This window comes from Eurosta solidaginis, chromosome 1 (assembly GCF_040869045.1).
Source record: "Eurosta solidaginis isolate ZX-2024a chromosome 1, ASM4086904v1, whole genome shotgun sequence".
In the NCBI taxonomy this organism is placed as follows: Eukaryota; Metazoa; Arthropoda; class Insecta; order Diptera; family Tephritidae; genus Eurosta; species Eurosta solidaginis.
The window spans coordinates 226,273,832-226,292,045 of record NC_090319.1 but is presented as its reverse complement, the minus strand read 5'-3'; the positions used below and the strand labels follow the sequence as shown (position 1 = coordinate 226,292,045).

At 38.0% G+C, this 18,214-nt stretch overlaps 1 protein-coding gene across 3 annotated transcripts in view; it reads right to left on the bottom strand.

The window, feature by feature from the left end:
- Snap25 (Synaptosomal-associated protein 25kDa) overlaps window positions 1-18,214 on the bottom strand; it is a 1,254,720-nt gene that overhangs the window by 641,003 nt on the left and 595,503 nt on the right. For all 3 annotated transcript variants that reach the window (XM_067769106.1, XM_067769109.1, XM_067769100.1), the window contains 2 exons: window positions 11,837-11,954; window positions 11,648-11,776 (listed from right to left, as the gene is read on the bottom strand). In XM_067769106.1, coding sequence (XP_067625207.1) covers window positions 11,648-11,776; window positions 11,837-11,954 — 247 coding nt within the window. The remainder of the gene's footprint in view (window positions 1-11,647; window positions 11,777-11,836; window positions 11,955-18,214) is intronic.

Here is an 18,214-nt window from a genome sequence, read left to right as displayed (position 1 = left end):
CTCTATTGAACTACAAAGTATCGTACATAAAGCACCTTGAGGCGAAACTTGCAGAGGTTAAGACAGCTATAAATGCTACATGGTTAAAATACATGAATAACCCTCGCATTTGTATCTCAAAAAAAGATGAAAATTTTTGACGCCGCATGTAGGTCCATCATGTTTTACGGTGCCCAAATATGGGGTGTTGATAAGTTTGAAGGCGTAGAGAAACTTCTCCGTTTCTTTGTAAAAAAGTTAATATTTCTGCCATCTAACACACCAAATTATATGATACACCTAGAATCAGCTTTATGCTCCCTATTCATACATACTTTGCGTACACACATGCTTTATATTTCACGCTGTTTAAGTTTGACTCCAAACAGACTCCCCGCGTTGTAGCAGAGGAAGCAGTAAGTCAAGGTTCCTACTGGGTCAAAAAGTGAAAAAACATTTACGAAAGTGTTAACATGTTTCCCCAGTCGGACTTCTCCCACGTATCGCTCAAGCTTAGTATTTCAATAGTACTAGAAAAATTGATTCAAAAAGAAGTTATGAAACTCTGAAAACACCGAAAGTGCACGCCAGTCTAGGTCACATGACCTCTACTCCGGCTTGATTCCTACGGACTCCACCTATTTTAATGATACGTATTCTGCGTATGCCATAATAAGTCTGATCTTCCGAGCAAGGGGTGGCTTGCTAAATCTTAATGCTAGAACTTTCAAAAACGTTGCTTCCGTAAACTGCTCTATTTGCAATCTAAATGCTGTTGAAGACACATACCATTTCATTGGCATATGTCCTATATATAAAGATATTCGGTATAATTGTTTTGGTGAGAAAGTTTTAGATCTTCAGATGGTGATAAATATCCTTAAAGGTTGCAACTATCATTCGCTTTACGTTTATATAAGTAACTGTCTTAAATATAGAAGTCTTATTATGGACGAATTTTCCTAAATGTTTGTTTAGATATAAGTGATATTAAGACACACAACATTTATTGTTATTGTCTAAAAATTTTTTATTTATTTTATATCTAGTTCAGGTTAATTTTGCTTTTACTTTTGTAATTCCATTTTAAAAGAAAATAAATAAACTACTACTACTACATACAAGAGTATTAATGTAAACCTAACAGCTAACATTTTTTCAATTGTAACATTTCTTTTATATACCCTAGTTAAGTCTAACAGCCCTTGATCTAATTTCATGTTCACAAAATTTATGCTACAGTGTGGTAATTACGCCTACATACTACGTACATTTTAAAAGGTTATCGGTGAGAGAGTGAGCGAGATCAAATAATCCTAAACGTTCCCTATGTCTGCTAATCTTAGAGTTCTCTAGCAAATCTCTCGTTTACTCATTTAATTTATTTGTATAAGTGCTTGATAACGAGCCAGCGAAACAAAAATTAAAAGTCACCGGTAAGGCAGCTGAAGTTTAGGCTAACGTACTTACATATCAAGAGAACATACTAACATACTGTAATGAAAAAAAATGGGCATATGTTATCGTAACACGAAATGCTTGCAACACACTAACTGGCTATTATGTTGCCACATACCCTATTTGTTTAGATTGGATCCAATTTAATAAATAATTTAATTTGAGAAACAAATTATATTATTTAGTAAACTTTTCCATCTGCTCTTTTTTCTTTTGTTTTTTTTTTTTCTCTAAAAATGTCTAATAAATTGATTTTTTTTCTTTTGTTTTCTCTACCGTTCTAAGACCCTTATTAGGCAGTAGGGGAAGAATGAAAGAATATTCAGATGTACAATAACATGGCCATCAAATGACTTACCCATTTATCCTCCTTTCACTGACCAGTATGATATGGCGGCCGCCGTGGTGTGATGGCAGCATGCTCCGCCTACCACACCGAGGATCCTGGGTTCACGCCCCGGAAAAAGCAAATCAAAACTTTTAGAAACAAGATTTTTCAATTAGAAGAAAATTTTTCTAAGCGGGTGTATTCTCAGATGCGTCCCGCCAATTTGTAGGATAAATTAAAAGGAGCACGACGCAAATTGGAAGAGAAGCTCGGCCTAAAATCTCTTCGGAGGTGTTCGCGGCTTGCATTTTTTTATACTGGCCAGTTGATGGGGATGATGGCAGCTAGACAACCGCAAACTGAAAAAAAAGAAATCACTTTCACCATTCACCACTTTCGTGCATCGAAGCTATTTGGCTCTCGGCGTAAGTATTTTTCGATTTTCGATTGCCAATCTTTTTGTACCTTTACTTAAATTTTATTCCCCTTTCTCTGTTTTACGCTCACTCACTTTAACATTTCATCTTTCTTCTTTTATCTTTCAATAAAGGTTATAATTTAATATGCATTCCTTTTTTGTTTTGTTACAACTTCTAACAACTATTGATATTTAATTTAACTCCATGACCCCTGTCCGCTCGTTCCCGGCAACGGCGACTGCTTCCTGTTGCTTAGATTTCAAGTTACGGCTTCCGAATTTCACCCTCATTTATAAAATAAACTTTACTTTTTGATAATTCACGACTTGTGGAATGCGCATTTGTTTGTTTTTTTTTTTTGGTTTATTTTCAAATATTGTTTTTTTTTTTTTATTTACTAATATTGCATCTTTTTTTTCAGAACAAAGTTCACAAAACTTTTTATCTGTAGAACATTTTAAGAGTTTGTTTCTATCGGATTGCGGTAAATTTAAAGCGATGAATATAGACATGAGGTGAAAATTTGTTAGGGACAACAAACTATGTGTAACATGTTTCAAAGGGCATTTAGTGTGGCGCTGTAATTCTAAAAGGAATTGCACTGTTGATAGCTGCAAAATGCCGCATAACATACTCCTTCACTCACCTCACGGCAACATTAGACCCCTACAAGTTTCTCAGCCCAAGGATAACCTTTCTCGTTATCAAACCGTCTTGTTTCATGCCAAGGAAAAAAATGCGCCATCTTGCGCTATATAGCAGTTACACTTCATGGTAAACTAGGTTCAATAGATACGCATGCCTTTATTGACGAAGGGTCAGCATGTACTCTCATCGAAGACGAGTTGGCATCACAACTCTGCCTCGATGGACCCACGGAAGTACTTTGCCTTCAATGGACCGGCGAGGTTACTCAAAACGAAGCTAACTCAAAGTACATTGCGCTGCATATTTCTGCTCGAAGTTCAAGCTCAAGAAACTTCCTTATATAGAGGGTCCACACCGTAACTAGTCTTAATATACCCATACAAACACTCGAGGGCAGCGCTATAACGTGCCGAAATCATTTGAAGGATTTGCCAATGGAGCCATATATTGCAGGGCAAGCTGCCACTTTACTTTCTAAGGAAGACGAAAGTTCGCAACGTATAATGGATTCAACCACGAAATATTTACCGACTGAAAACAATGGGAAACCCGCCTTCTTTGGAAGCATGACTATATTCATTTGCCTGAGTCCCAACCCATGGCCATGCGGCGGCTCAGTGTCCCGAGAAAAGGATGGCAAAGGATCCAAACTTGAAGCCATTTCTGGTAGGACCATTAGACAATATGAGGAGAGGAGCTATGTAAGAAAACTGCGGGATGGGGAAGCTCTGGCCGGCCCAAAATCTTGGTATATACCAATATTTACTGTCACCAACCGTCGCAAAAATAAAACCAGGTTAGTTTGGGACGCAGCAGCTGCTGTCGGAAAATCCGCCTTAAAATCCGTCCTTTTTAAAGGCCCGGGCCTAATGAAGTCGTTGATGGGTATTCTCATCAGGTTTCGTGAAAAGCCTATAGCTTTGTGATATCCGTGAGATGTTTCATCAGATACGCATTAGACAGGAGGATCAGACTACTCAGAAGTTTTTGTGGCGTGAAGGTGAAACATCGAAGCAACCAAACGAGTACGTCATGCAAGTAGTGACATTTGGGGCAACTTGTTCTCCATCGTTAGTTAACTACGTTAAGAATAAAAATGCTGCCCGCTTTGAAGCTCAGCCCCATACGCATTTAAAGCGATCTTGGATAACACCTTTGTATATGATTGGCTTCAGAGAATGGAAACTGAAGACGATATGATCGAATTCGCCAAGACAGTACGTTTCATTCCCTCTGACGGAGGATTTGAAATGCGAAGCTGGAAATCTAACTCCAGGAAAGTTTTAATGGCTATAACAGGACAATTCACACAGAATGACAAGTATATCGAAGAACCACTATCTCGGCATGAAAATATACTTGGTATGTGGTGGTCACCCGCGGAAGAAGTTGTAACATTTTTCAAAAATTTCCCTGAACAAATTTATGATGAAAGCCATATACCAGCAAAGCGTCAAATGTTACGTATCATAATGACAGTATTCGACATTTAGGACTTTTAGGTTTCCACATCACCTCTGCAAAGATTTTGATGCAAGAAGTACGGCGATCAGGCGTTTCATGGGACAAACCTGTGCGTATAGAGCAGCAAGATAAATGGTGGAAGTGTATATGGTGCATGCCGGCAATCGCAAAGATTCGGGTTCCTCGGTGCAATGCATTAGTAAGTAGTGGAGGACGAATCCAGCTGCATACCTTTGTCGATGCCAACGTAGACGCGTACGCGGCGGTGGTATACCTCCGAGCAGGGAAAGGGTCAATCGTCATTTGCTGCATGGTTCCATCTAAGACCCGAGTGACGCCGCTCAAGCCCTTATCGATTCCAAGACTAGAAGTAATGGGCGCAATACTTGGTTTGCGACTGTAAAAATTTATTTCTGGAGAACTGTCAATTTTCATCGAAAAATGAGTATTCTAAACGGATTCAAAAAATGTTTTGTGATTGACTAAATCAGTTTGTGGCGGTGCGCGTTGGCGAGATATTGGAAAATTTCAGCGTAGACGAATGGAGATGGGTACCGTCGGGGGATGACGTTGCCCACGAGGGTACAAAAATGAAACATGTCGTAGAATTCAATGGAGTTGCGCGTCGGTATATCGGACCGTCGTTTTTGTATCAAGCAGAAAAGAACTGGCCACCCACTGATATTTACCATAATCATGATAACGATAAAGAACTGATTTGTCGTGTAGGTTTAAAAGCGGCCGTAAGATCATCATGGTCACTAATTAGCGTGGATCCGCAACGGCTTTGCAAATGGGAAAAATTGCGTAATGCACAAAGCTACGTGTTTATGTTTCTTCAGAAAGTCATAAAGCGAACAAATTTATCAAAACTAACCACATTGCCTAAATAAATGACGTTGCTGGTGTTGAATGCTTCATAATTCGTTGCTGTCAAGAGGAATTGTTCGCTGAAGAGATACAGCTTTTCATAAAAGGCAAAGCAGTTCCAAAAAAAGTGCGATTTTTAAGGACTCTCCATATTTGGACGAAGATGGTCTCCTAAGTGTAAGGGGAAGAATAGACGCCATGCAACATGCATTTTGGGACGCTCGCAGACCTATCATATTGCCACGTCTCCACCGTTTTTAATATCTTATAACAGAACTTTACCACCGAAGTTTCATCATCACCACAACGAATTTGCGGTTAATGAAATGAGGCAGCGGTATTGCGTGCAGTGCTTGAGAGCTTTGGTCAGTGAAACAGCAAAAAATTGTCAACTATGCCGAAATCGCAAAGTTCTACCAGCTTCCCCTGAGATGAGAAATATTCCAGCAGAGAGATTTGGAGCATACGAAAGGCCATTTACAAATACTGATGTAGACTTTTTTGGGCCCATGGAAATTGTAATTGGCAGGCGACGGGAGAAACGCTGCGGGTTGTTTTTACCTGTTTGACTATCAGAGCAGTGCATTTTGAGATAAGTAATTCGTTGTCCACAGATTCGTTCCTGCTCGTGTTGAAATAATTTATGTCTCGCCGTGCCATAGCGCATATGGTCGGACAACGGAACTAATTTTCGCGGGACCAGCCGTATACTGCAAAACTAAATGGAACAAATGATATCCGGCGAGCTGGAGAGGCATCATCCTGAAATAAAATGGCACTTAATTCTGCCTATAACCCCTAATATGGGCGGTGCTTGGGAGCGCATGGTCTGATCAATCAAATCCATTTTGATGACCATTCTCCCACAAATGGATATTCGAGAAGAGGTGCTCAGGGCAACTTTGGCGGACGTTGAGTATACTTTGAATTCTCGTCCACTAACTTACATACCTTTCGATTACCCCGAAATGGGGGCAATAGCCCTAAATCAGTTTCTTTTGGGATATTTCTAGTGGAGTCCGAGAAAAGGACGAGCATAGCCCACGTGTAAAAGATTTGGGTAAACATTTTAGAGGATTCAGTAAAATTTCAGATCAGTTTTGGAAGAGATAGAGTATCTACCCTGCTTAACCAGACGAACTATGTGGTTCCAAAAACACCACAACCTATTGCAGTGGGCGATGCGCTTATAATCGCAGATGACAACTTAAAGAGGAATACTTGGCCGGAAGGGGTGGTAATCGATGTTCACGCTTCCAAAAACGGGCAAGTACGAAGCGCTGTAGTGAAAGTTGAGGCAGGGCTGCTCACTCGACCTGCTGTAAAACTTGGAGTGAAGGGTAAACGTTGTACAGAGAGCTGGTCAAAGTTTACGGAGGATGGGGATGTTGCGGCCCCCATAAAACATTACGCCGGCGTCAGTGCCTTCGCAAATCGGCTGTGCCTTTCACTTAGGTATATTCCTATTCATTCGCTGTGAATTTACTGCGCTCTCACACGATATTCCTATTTCATTTTCATTTCATTTCATTTATTTATTACGGCAAAAAAGCCTAATTCATAAATTAAATTATATTACAATTTACTATCTTATTGCTAAAGTTTTACAATATTCATAAAGTTTTGCTTTAAAAGCCCCGATTTCATTACAACTTTTTATATCTATAGGCAGATCGTTGAAACTTTTTAGACCTTTATAAAAAATATTTTGCTGATCTATTTCAGTTCTGAATAAAGGCAGTTTGAAATTGTGTTTATTCCTTGTATTTACGTTCAATAGTGGCAAAACAGCGAGTTCCGCTAATTTCTCTTCTAAAGGAATAGTTCCGCTAGTTGTTTTTTTCGATATATAGGTCAAGTAAACATAAACTTGTATTCCTTTTAAGCGTTCGGGTGTTAAGCTAAACACAAGTGTAAGTTTACTCATTGAATTAAATGTGAACCTTGTATACAAATAATGCTGAATAAATTTTCAGATTTTATTGTGTTTGTATCATCACTCAAAATACGTTTATTAATTTCACACCTGGCGCTACAAACCAAAATACTTAGCTCAGGCGAAATAACACCCGAACGATTAAAAAAAGTGTAAGTTTACTCATTGAATTAAGTGTGAACCTTGTATATAAATAATCGCTGAATGAATTTGCAGGTTTTAGTGCGTTTGTATCATCACTCAAAATACGTTTATTTATTTTACACCTGGCGCTCAAACTAAATTACTTAGCTCAGGCGAAATATTGAGCAATTTCGGTGAAGTTTGATTTAAAAGGCCTAAAGAAGTTTGCAATTGTCACGGTTCAGCAACAATAAAATTTTTGTAAGCGGAGCTCGTGCGGTAACATAACCAGAAACTGTAACTTGGGCTAAAAATGTCGGACGAACAATCGGCGACTGCTAAAGCGACAGGACTAAGTAGCGCAACCTTGCAAAATGGCAATTCCGCTGCTTCTACCATATTGGCTGCGTCAACAGGTATAAACGCCCCGACCGACGCCCCAGCATCAGCAATTGGCAGCGCGCCCCCAGAGGCACACATATCAACAGAGGCACATGTTTCAACGAGAGATAACTTTCAGCCAGGTTCTTCCCAGCAGGTCACCGCTTCAAAGCAGCGAGATTCTACAGGTAACACTATTCCAAGTTTTATGCCAAATCAGAATTTAAAAACTGATATGTCACCACTTCGCACACGCTATGGTATCTTACGTTTGGCGCCGCCCCAAAAACGACCGAGGATTCCTAGTGCAAGTAATATTGCTAATAAGGAAAGAGTTCCGCAAGTGACTTGCGCACCCCCGGCACCCTCCACGGACAATAGGGCGCAAAATCTTAGTACGCAGTTTTCTACTCTTGGCCTCGACAACAATATTGTTAGTAGCGCCTCACGCGGCTCGCAAGGTGCGCCTCGAAACTTTAACGCACGCTCCTCGTCCAACCTGTTTAGATTCGGACCCAACTTCCAACCAGCTACGCAAAATTACTCTGTATCTCATTCTCAGGTTAGTGACAGCCGTGATACGGCACAACACGCCAAAGTATTTGCACTAAGGGGTACGTAAATAAATCCTACAAATTTCGGCAATCACATACTGCATTACCTAATAATAATTTGGCAGTTATACAGCGCCAACAACTTCATTTAACGTGACCAATACAACTTTTCCCTTTCAAATAAACTCAATAGAATACATAAATTTATCCGCATCGCACGTAGCTGCATGTCTGGTAATGTCCAAGGACCTACCCATCTTTTCTGGCAACCCCGAATAGTGACTGCTCTTCATAACAAATTTTGAACAGTCGACGATAGGGTGGGGGGGGGGGGGGCTTCACAGACCAAGAAAATTTAATTCCGTTGCAAAAATGTTTAAAGCGTCCAGCTTTGGATGCCGTAAGGGGAAAGTTAATGATGCCTAGTACTATATCCTTCGCCAAAGAAACATTACGCATGTTGTATGGGCGTCCAGACGTTATCCACCAGACTCTTCAAAAGAAATTAGGACAGCAACCCGTTGTCAAAACTGAAAATCTGAATACCTTAGTTAACTTTGCCCTGGCCGTGCCAAATTATTGAGCTACAATGCAAGCCATTTGTCTCGAGGATTACCTGAATCATCCTATGCTCCTGAATAATTTCATAAGCAGACTCCCATGCGACCTTCGGTTCGATTGGGGTAAATACCGTAGGTCGCACGAGCGAGTTGCTATAGCACTATTTGACGAATGGCTGCTCAGTCTTGCCACCTGCGCTAGCCAAGTTACACCTATCGAGCATAGTAATGCGTCGCTTTATACTAGTGAGGAAAGAAAAGGATGTCGTAAAACATCTAGAGAGAGGGTTATGCTTCATGACTTCAAACGCTCCGAAGTAGAAAACTGTTCTAGGTGTTCAAAGACACATACCCTATCGGATTGCGGTGAATTTAAAGCGATGAATATAGACATGAGGTGGGAATTTGTTAGAGACCACAAACTATGTATTCGAAGTTTCAAACGGCATTTCGTGCGGCGCTGTAATTCTAAAAGGATGTGCACAGTTGATGGCTGCCAAATGCCGCATAACGTACTCCTTCACTCACCTCATGGCAACATTAGACCCCTACAAGTTTCTGAGCCCAAGGATAACCTTCTGCAACAGATGGCAGATGCCTTTAACCACTCAGTCATATGAATGCCCCGCTGATCGCTTTGCAATTGGTCTCTAAGTATTGCCTTTTTTTTCCTATTCCTTTTATGCACTATTTAGGTACATACTAATTCTAAATATTATTTAATCCTAATTGTGTGGAATATTTTATGTGCGCTTAAGAGCTTAGTAATACATATTGGATTTTTATAATATATATAAATGTAAGGCGCGATTACCTCCGAAGAGATTTTAGGCCGAGCTTCTCTATTAATTTGCGTCGTGCCTTTTTTTTAATTTTTCCTACAAATTGGCGGGACAGGATCTAATTGTTTTATGCCGACTCCGAACGGAAGAGTTTTCACTGGGAGCTTTTCATGGCATAAATACATTCGGAGGGCTTGCCAAACTGTTGTATCAATATTATCATCTGTATTTAGTTAGCTAGAGATGTTCGTATTGCTTTTATACAATTGGTTTTGTTATTGATATTAGAGAAAATTGCAAAGCTTACAAACGTAAAGAAAAAAATGATTAGTTTAAGTGCAACGTGTACCCCAATGCTCCAAATTCACCGTTCTTCTGTGCTCATGCAAACCATAGTATAGTTTGGTAATGCTAATGTTAATAAAGTTGATATGATAGCTTTAACCGCAGTAAAGAGTAGACAGAAAGCCAATATTTTGATTTCCCAGTATTAATAGAGGGTAATGTAGTGTATGGTGTTTTGGTTATTAAGTTCAATGCAGTAGGAATCGATGTACCAGCGTAGGTTTTATCAAGCTTCTTCCTCTTTATGTAATCACCATTAGTTTTCCAATCGCATTCTGAGGGTTTCCTTGCCAGTGGAAAACGGCTAATGTTATTCCGGTTTAAATCAAAGTCTCCGGTTTCATGCAAAGACTTTAGACCAATAAGTCGGCTGCCTACCTTATCCAAAGTATACGAGAAATTATTATCAAAGCAGATAACTGGCCATGTTTATAAAAATCGTTTATCATAGAAGGGGCACAGTTGTGCTACATCTCTGTCAAAAATTTTTGAATTTTTGGGGATATACGTCCAGACTACGAAATCAGTTATATTGCTTTATGAGCTTTAGTCTGGATTTAGAACGGGGCATAGTTGTGCTACATCTCTGGCAAACATTTTTTAATTCTTGACGATATTCGTCCAGGCTACGACATCAAGGAACTCAGAGTTCTATAACTTTTAGATTTCTCAAGAGCTTTTCACATTCACATGCAAGCTCTAAACTGGCTCTAAATTTAGCCAATTTTCCATAAAGTTACTGCAAAGCTATCCCACTGGCCGCTTTCAGAAAGATCAACAAAATGGTAAATTATCAGATTTGAATCCCATAATGCTTGGTGTTCCACAAGGATCTATCCTATGACAAATATTGTATACCCTCTTAATTAATGCGTCTATGCATCTTTATGATGACGATAGACAATTTTTTATATCTCGACCGATCGTGACTTCCGAAGACTTATTTATAAGGCTGAATGATTTAACATGTATCAGGAACTGGGCTACTTAAAATAAATTATCTCTTAATGCAACAAAATCTAAGGCGATGCCAATATCGAACGTAACATATTCACGTCTGTATAAAATAATTTATCACGAAGCTGTTACTAATTTAGGATTCAAAGTCAATTCAAATCTGACCTGTACCGACCATATTAACCTTGTGGGTGGTACAATCTATCATATTCTTCGTCACTTACACAGAATAGCCTATTTATAAATTGCACCTAGCCATAAATAATACTGCGCGGCTCCTTTTTTCTAAGAGAAAATTTGGCCCTATATCTCAACCAGTATAAGGACGCAGAAGCTTCAGACGCCAGAATGAAACAAACGAGTATAACTATCGACACTAAGCGGCACTAAATCGGTCCTTTTCTTTCTAATGCTTCAATCGACAAAAAACGTTGCTCACATTGTGAACTATTTGAGATAACTCGAGTTTATTACGGACTTTGGGAGCTCTGACGAAGATGAGAAGTAAAATTAAAGCTAAATAGCTAACATCCAGACATTTACATAGTCCACGAATTGAAATGCAGCGGCCTATTCGGAAATATTTGGAAAAAAATTGTTTTAGTGTAGGAGTGATATGTGGTCACAAATTTTCAGAGATAACGCATATTTGCGGAGGGACTCTCTCCCAGATTTCTGTCTGAAGGGATGTAATCCGTTAAATTACGCTATATCTAGCAATCCTCATACCATATGTTTTTGTTATAGATTCGGATTTGATTCAGGCGTGGGCCTGGGATATTGAATTGCAAACTGTTGATATTTATTTTTTGTGGGATTTTCCGAGCTTATTGATCTACTTACCTTCCAATATAACCTGCTTGTGCCATCATTCCATTTCTGTCGTCCATTACTCTCTGTGGTTGATTATTTACTACTTTGCCGTCATCATTTCCTTTCCAAGTTCCGTCATCCTCTTTAAATGATTGGCTCCTGAATATTGAATAATTTTATGGCATGTGAGATAAAAATTATAGAAATACAAAAGCATACTTATTGCAAGGAAGCACACATATTCCACAACATTTTTCCATTCCGCTTAAATTTTTTTCTGCTTCTCTCATGTCTGCATTTATCTGATCCATTCCCTCCTCAATCCTGTCCAGTTGCTCTGAAAGCGGGGAAGTTGTTTTCGTATATTACACTGTAAAACAATTGGATGGGCATTGGACAAAATCAAGCTTTTTTAAAAGATATTAATCCGTAATCCCGTTTTTCGAAGTAAGCGTCCCAAATATAAATTTGGCTTTTGAGGTTCGAAGTTGCACTAATACATGGTGGAATCACCAGGGGAAGTACGTAAAGAACACACCAACAAACAAAGAAACATAAATATGTAAAACTGAGCCCGAGTTTACAAAGCTTCTTGTTCGCAACGAAAGGGAACTTTACAAAAACAAATCTACATAACACACAAATTGATATAGAGACAGAATGTCTCAGTTGTGTTGTTAGTGTAGAAATGAGATAAACTGAATTAAGCCAGGAAACAAATATAAGCAGGATAGCCTAGTGGTTAAGGCAACTGAAGTTTCACCGTGTGATTAGCGGTTTGAATCTCTGTGAAACCTTTGAACCTTTCTCTCTTTTCAGTTTCTCTTAGAAAAACATAATAATTGAATATTCAATTATTATGAGCCGGTGTTAAGCTCATAAATTCTTAAATAATAAGTATAAATTGAACACTCTATTAACCGTACAAGCATAAATATGCAAAACTGAGCCCGAGTTTACAAAGCGTCTTATTCGCAACGAAAAGGAACTTTACAAAAACAAATCTACATAACACACAAATTGATATAGAGCCAGAAAGGCAACTGCAGTTTCTCCGTGTGATTCGCGGTTCGAGTCTCGGTGAAACCTTTGATAACATTACGAAATTGCCTGATGATGATTATGTAGCGGTTTTCGAAATGGTACAATCGCAATATGCCAGTAAATGTTTCTTTCTTTCTTTTCAGTTTCTCTTAGAAAAACATAATAATTGAATATAACCGGCAATTATTATAAGCCGGTGTTAAGCTCATGAATTCTTAAATAATAAGTAAGTAAAAATATACAGAAGATGTACGCTATCTGAAATGGTAGGGGTGTATTTTCGACGGTCAGAAGAGGATACAAAAGAGTAGAAAAATAAATACCTTGCTACGAAAGCCATTACAGAAACTATTTTTTTCAGCATATCAGTGCCGCCTTACACCAATTCAAAAGGGAACACAAAGGACCAGTGCGAGTTTACATTACTTTTAGGATCGAATAAAAATAAAAAATTTAATTTGGCCACTTAAATTGTTATGAGCAGTAAAATTCAATAGATGCGGCCAAAGTAAACTGACTTCAAATTCAACTGCTTCAACTGCAGTTGAAAAACCGGACATAAAAGAAAGGTGTGTTATTCATATAATATACTAATAATATAAGACTAATAATATACTATATTATAGTACGTATGTATGTAGGACAGTTATTTAAATGTACTTTTCTGCCTTTTGCGGAACTTAAATGGATTTCGGGTTCGATGAAATGTTTTACAGTCACACTTGGAAGTGATTGTTATGCTCTTAAATGTGTTCCCATCCCTAACAATTTATTGAAATTATCATCTGCTTTGTTGATTTGTCGTTGAGAGTTGGAAATAAAACATATTCTTTTCTAATATATAATAACAAACTTAATCAGAAGATCCCCCGAAAACTCTTGACAGTCGAACTCATGATGTATTACTAATGTTAACAAATTATTATTTACCAAAATAAGTCAGGGGATAGACTAGCCAAGTGGCAATCGGCCTAGAACCAGAAGATACTGATCCGAAGCGAGCTTGATTCATATATTCTAAATTACAAGTGTAACATTCCGCTCATCTTAGTGGTCAGATTTTTAGGACAAAACAGCAACAGTGAGTTAAATTTTTTTGTATATTTAGAATCCCATTAGTTTAGCGAAGTATTTTCATAAATAAGGTATACTACGACAGTTTTGGTGTTCTTGCAGGAATGAGAAAAACATTATTCGAAAGTCTTCAGTAGCACTGTACAGGGAAAGATCTTTGGTTGAATATGAGGTGAATGTAAATAGTTTATTTTAGCAAAGACTTGTTTAAATTTTTATTACTTTAACCCGGCCTTACATATGGAAAACCAACGCCAAAGATACCCAATTGTTGAGTCTCTGTAATTAAACCCAGTAAAGGTCCATCGATATTCACCTAAAAGTTATTTGAAAAAAGTACTAAAAGTGGCACATTTTACTATTGAAAAATGCAAAAAGCAACACTTTTTCCGGGACAACATCGGTGAAAATTTTTCAGATAGCCGAATTGCAGAACAAACAAGAATTTAGAGGAAGACAATTAACGGCTTACTTCTGGGGGTCAATTCCCTAACTGTAAAAAACTGAAAAATATGCACTTATTGAAAGCTCATTTGCACACAAAATTTACACTTTAAATTTTCATGCGATTGTGTAGTGTATTGTGCACAATTGTTTTGCTGAATGAGCGCTGGATGTAAAAATCATATGTCAGTGAGAAAATGTTTATCAAACGCCATGAAAAGAAAAAAGACATTCTGAAACAGTGCGTATGAGTTTTGAATGTCACAAAAGTGTGTACAAATTATAAGTTTTATTCAACACAATTATTTTCTGAAATATAAACTTTATTAAATTAAAGCGTTTTTACAAAGAATCTCTTAAAATATTATTTCCCTTTTTACAACCGGAGTGATCTGCCCATTGGTCTATTTGCAACCAACAATACTGCTGTTAATTCTAATTGGAACGAGCTAAACCTCGCTCTCTGTCACATCTCGCTGATAGCTGCTCTGTTTGCTCTCACAATTATTCAATCAAACTTGTATTGGAGTATTTTGCTGCTAAATGCACTGATCGCTCTCACATTAGTTCGCCCACGCTTGCTTTCGAACTATTGGTTATGTTAAGTCGTATGCAGTCACTGTTCTCTAATAATTAGGTGTATGCGAATGACGTCCTTGCTGTTGTTATCCACTGATCGCTTTACAACTACTGGGATGTAAAGTAGTATGAGTATGATGTCGTTATCGCTGTTAACTACAGTGATCGCTCTCACAGCGTTCGGTGCTCACTTGCCTAACAGCTTTTGGTGATGCTGTAAGATTGTATGCTCGTCATATTCACTAGATCGAGCGCATCAGAAAGCAGAACCTTTTACGTGGGTGACCTGCAGTTATTACTGCTTAACTCCTCCCCTTCTAAATGAGGGGCGTCCGCGATCCTCAACAATAATGACAAAATTAATTTCATTTGTTTGATTGGTTTGGTAGGTTATCACAAGGATATTATTGCATAAACTTCTGAGCAATTACAGTGTTGCACATAGAATAGGTTGAGTTATAACTTTGTATGGTTATGGTTGAATCAACTTTACTTTTGGCATTAGTTCCGCAGACCCATACATAGGTTGCAACAGAAATGAGTTACAAGTTAATGACTGAGATAGAGAGAACGACGATAATGAGTGGTCGAGCATTGAGAAATTTAATAGCAGTTTAGCAGCGGTATGATAGATCCATGAGAGCTCTAATATGCTGGTATTTGTGAGTAAGTTGCAATTACGTGGTTGACAAGTCGGTTTTTCTTAAAACTACTAACTATCGGTATAACTTAACATAAATTTCCACTTCATTATACTTAACAAAAATTTCAAAGTACAGAATTTTTACATAGTGGAAATGAATATTCGTGAAATGCTCAGTTACCAAGCCACCATAAAATTCGATGTAGCAAAATTAAATTTTTTGTAATAAGCCTAGGTTTCTGTTATTCGAGTTTCAAAGAAGAAATGGGGCCAGACTAGTATTTATTTCAAATTGTCTTTATGGACCACCCTCCCTTTAATTAAAACTGTACTCCCTAGCTCTTTTTCAATTTTATGTTCCTCATAAAGTGGTGTTAACTTATTACCTAGTCTACATAGTATTTCTTTTTACCTTAACTTTACCTCCTTTAAAAACGCGTTCTGTTCTGTTTTTGTTGTGACTTGTGAGCTCTTTTTGTTGCGCACATCTATTACGTCAGATACTTCATTATTCGGTTCATCAATGGTGGATCTAAATATGTCTACTGGCCTCATTTTAGTAACAGAATGTATTGTTTTGTTATATTCAATGGTTGACAGCATGATTAGATCCATCGTGTCATCAATACATCTTTCCAACTTCAGGCATCTAGGAATTTCAATTAAAGTGCTGTGAAACCTCTCTACCTGACCATTGGAGCAGCAATGCAAAGGTGGAGCATTGACGATGTTAATACCAAAATTTTTGGAAAGAAGTTGTCTGACAGTGTTTGAATTCAACGATTTTTCGTTGTCACAATAAATAATTTTTGCTTTTGGAAAAATGTTCAAAATTTGTATTAATTGGGGCTTTATGTCCAAAAGTGTTCTCGACGCTATGGTCTGAACGATTGCAAATTTTGAGAACTTGTCTACACAAGTTAAGAAATACTTTGAGTCGATAGAAAAAATGTCAATATGCAAGATCTCTCCTGAGTATAGTGGAATGCTATTTTATGTTTCCGATGCTGCCTATTGTACTTCGATTTAGAGCATATCCTACAGTTTACCACAAGCTCTTTAGCTTTCTTTTCCATTTTTGGGAAAAAGTAGTCCTCAAGGTTTGCTTAACATTTTCCTGTGCTGCACGGTATGCATGATTATTCTCCGTAGCTATTATATCCAGCTGATCATTCGGGTCAAAAATTTCCGTGAAATATGTTTAAGTGTATCTGAATTTTGTACTTGGAAACATTTGCACGAAGTCATGCTGAATGTAGGCTAGTATGGATAAATTACAATGAATTGCGTTAACTACATTGATATTCACAATGTCCTGAATAGTTCCTAAGTGCGTGCTTCTGTCACAAAACTGTATGCAATGTCTAGTTTTATTCCCAAAAATAAAGAAAGTTCGTTTTGATGGAAACTCACTTTCTTCAATAATTATTTGGTTCCTAAAACAATTAACAGGTTTTTCAACTACCTCTATGGTGTACGTTAACGATCTTTCGCTGTGAATCGTGGCTGAATCTGAGTTCATATTTTCATCCATCATCAGGCTTATAATAAAGCTTCGCATTATGTTCGTCGATAAATGCTTTCTAACGTTTAATTTTTGCATTTGGATTTCTGTCAGAAACCGCAAACGTTAGCGGTTTATGGTCAGTAAAAATATTCAATTGGCATACACCATAAAGATAGTTACGAAGGTTTTTTAGTGCCCAGACTATTGCCAAAATGTTCCTTTCATTAGTGGCAAAGTGAAGTTCGTTGTCTTTTAGGGTTCTGGAAACCATAGTTATTGGTCTGCCTTCCTGAGAAAGAACAGCACCCAGGCCATGCTTGGACGCATCTGTAGTTAAATCAAATGGTTTTTTAAAATCGGGGTAAGCGAGCATTACGTCTTCCTATGTGTTTAAGTGTCTCAAATGCTTGCAGTTACTTTGAATTTAAAAATATTTTCACTCTTTTGGATCTGTAGGCGCTGACTCTTCCATGTTCCCCCTTCAAAATATCAGTCAATGGTTTGGCAATAATGGCAAAGTCTTTCACGAAGCATCTATAATAGCTTGCTAATCCTAGAAAGGACCTGAGACCGTACAAGGTTTCGGGGGTTGGAAAGTTTAGCATTGTGCTAACTTTATATGGGCACGTATTAATGCCACCCCTTGATACAATAAATCCGAGTTACTCTATTTCAGTTTTAAAAATTTGGATTTGTCGACTGACACCCTCATGTTAGCGTCATAAGACTCTTCAAGACCCAGTCTATGTCTCTAACGTGTTGTCCTTTAGATTCGGAATAAATAATAACGTCATCCACGTAAACAAATCATCTTTTCCTATCTTTTCCCTTAAGATGTCGTCTATGGCTCTTTGAAAAATACTCGGAGCGTTTTTTAATCCGAAAGGTAGCCTACAAAATTCGTACTTTCCGTTGCTAACGGAAAAGGCTGTTGTTTCCCTGTCTCGATCAGCGTGCTCCATCTGGTGGAATCCAGACTTCAAATCAAGGGTTGTGAAGTATTGTGCAAGTCCCATATTTGATAAAATCGAAATGACATTTGGTATTGGGTATTTGTCGTCAATGGTATTTTCGTTCAGTTTGCGAAAATCTACCACCATAAGCTCTTTTTTATTGCCAAACTCATCAATGCCCTTCTTGTCCACGGCCCAAATGGGGTTATTGTAGGGAGACGTAGATCGTCTTATAATACCATTTCGTAAAAGCTATTTTATTTCATTGTTAACAAAGTTAACTACCCCCATTGGATATGGATACATCTTAGAATAAATCGGTTCTTTATGTTCTGTACGAATCCTAGCAACTA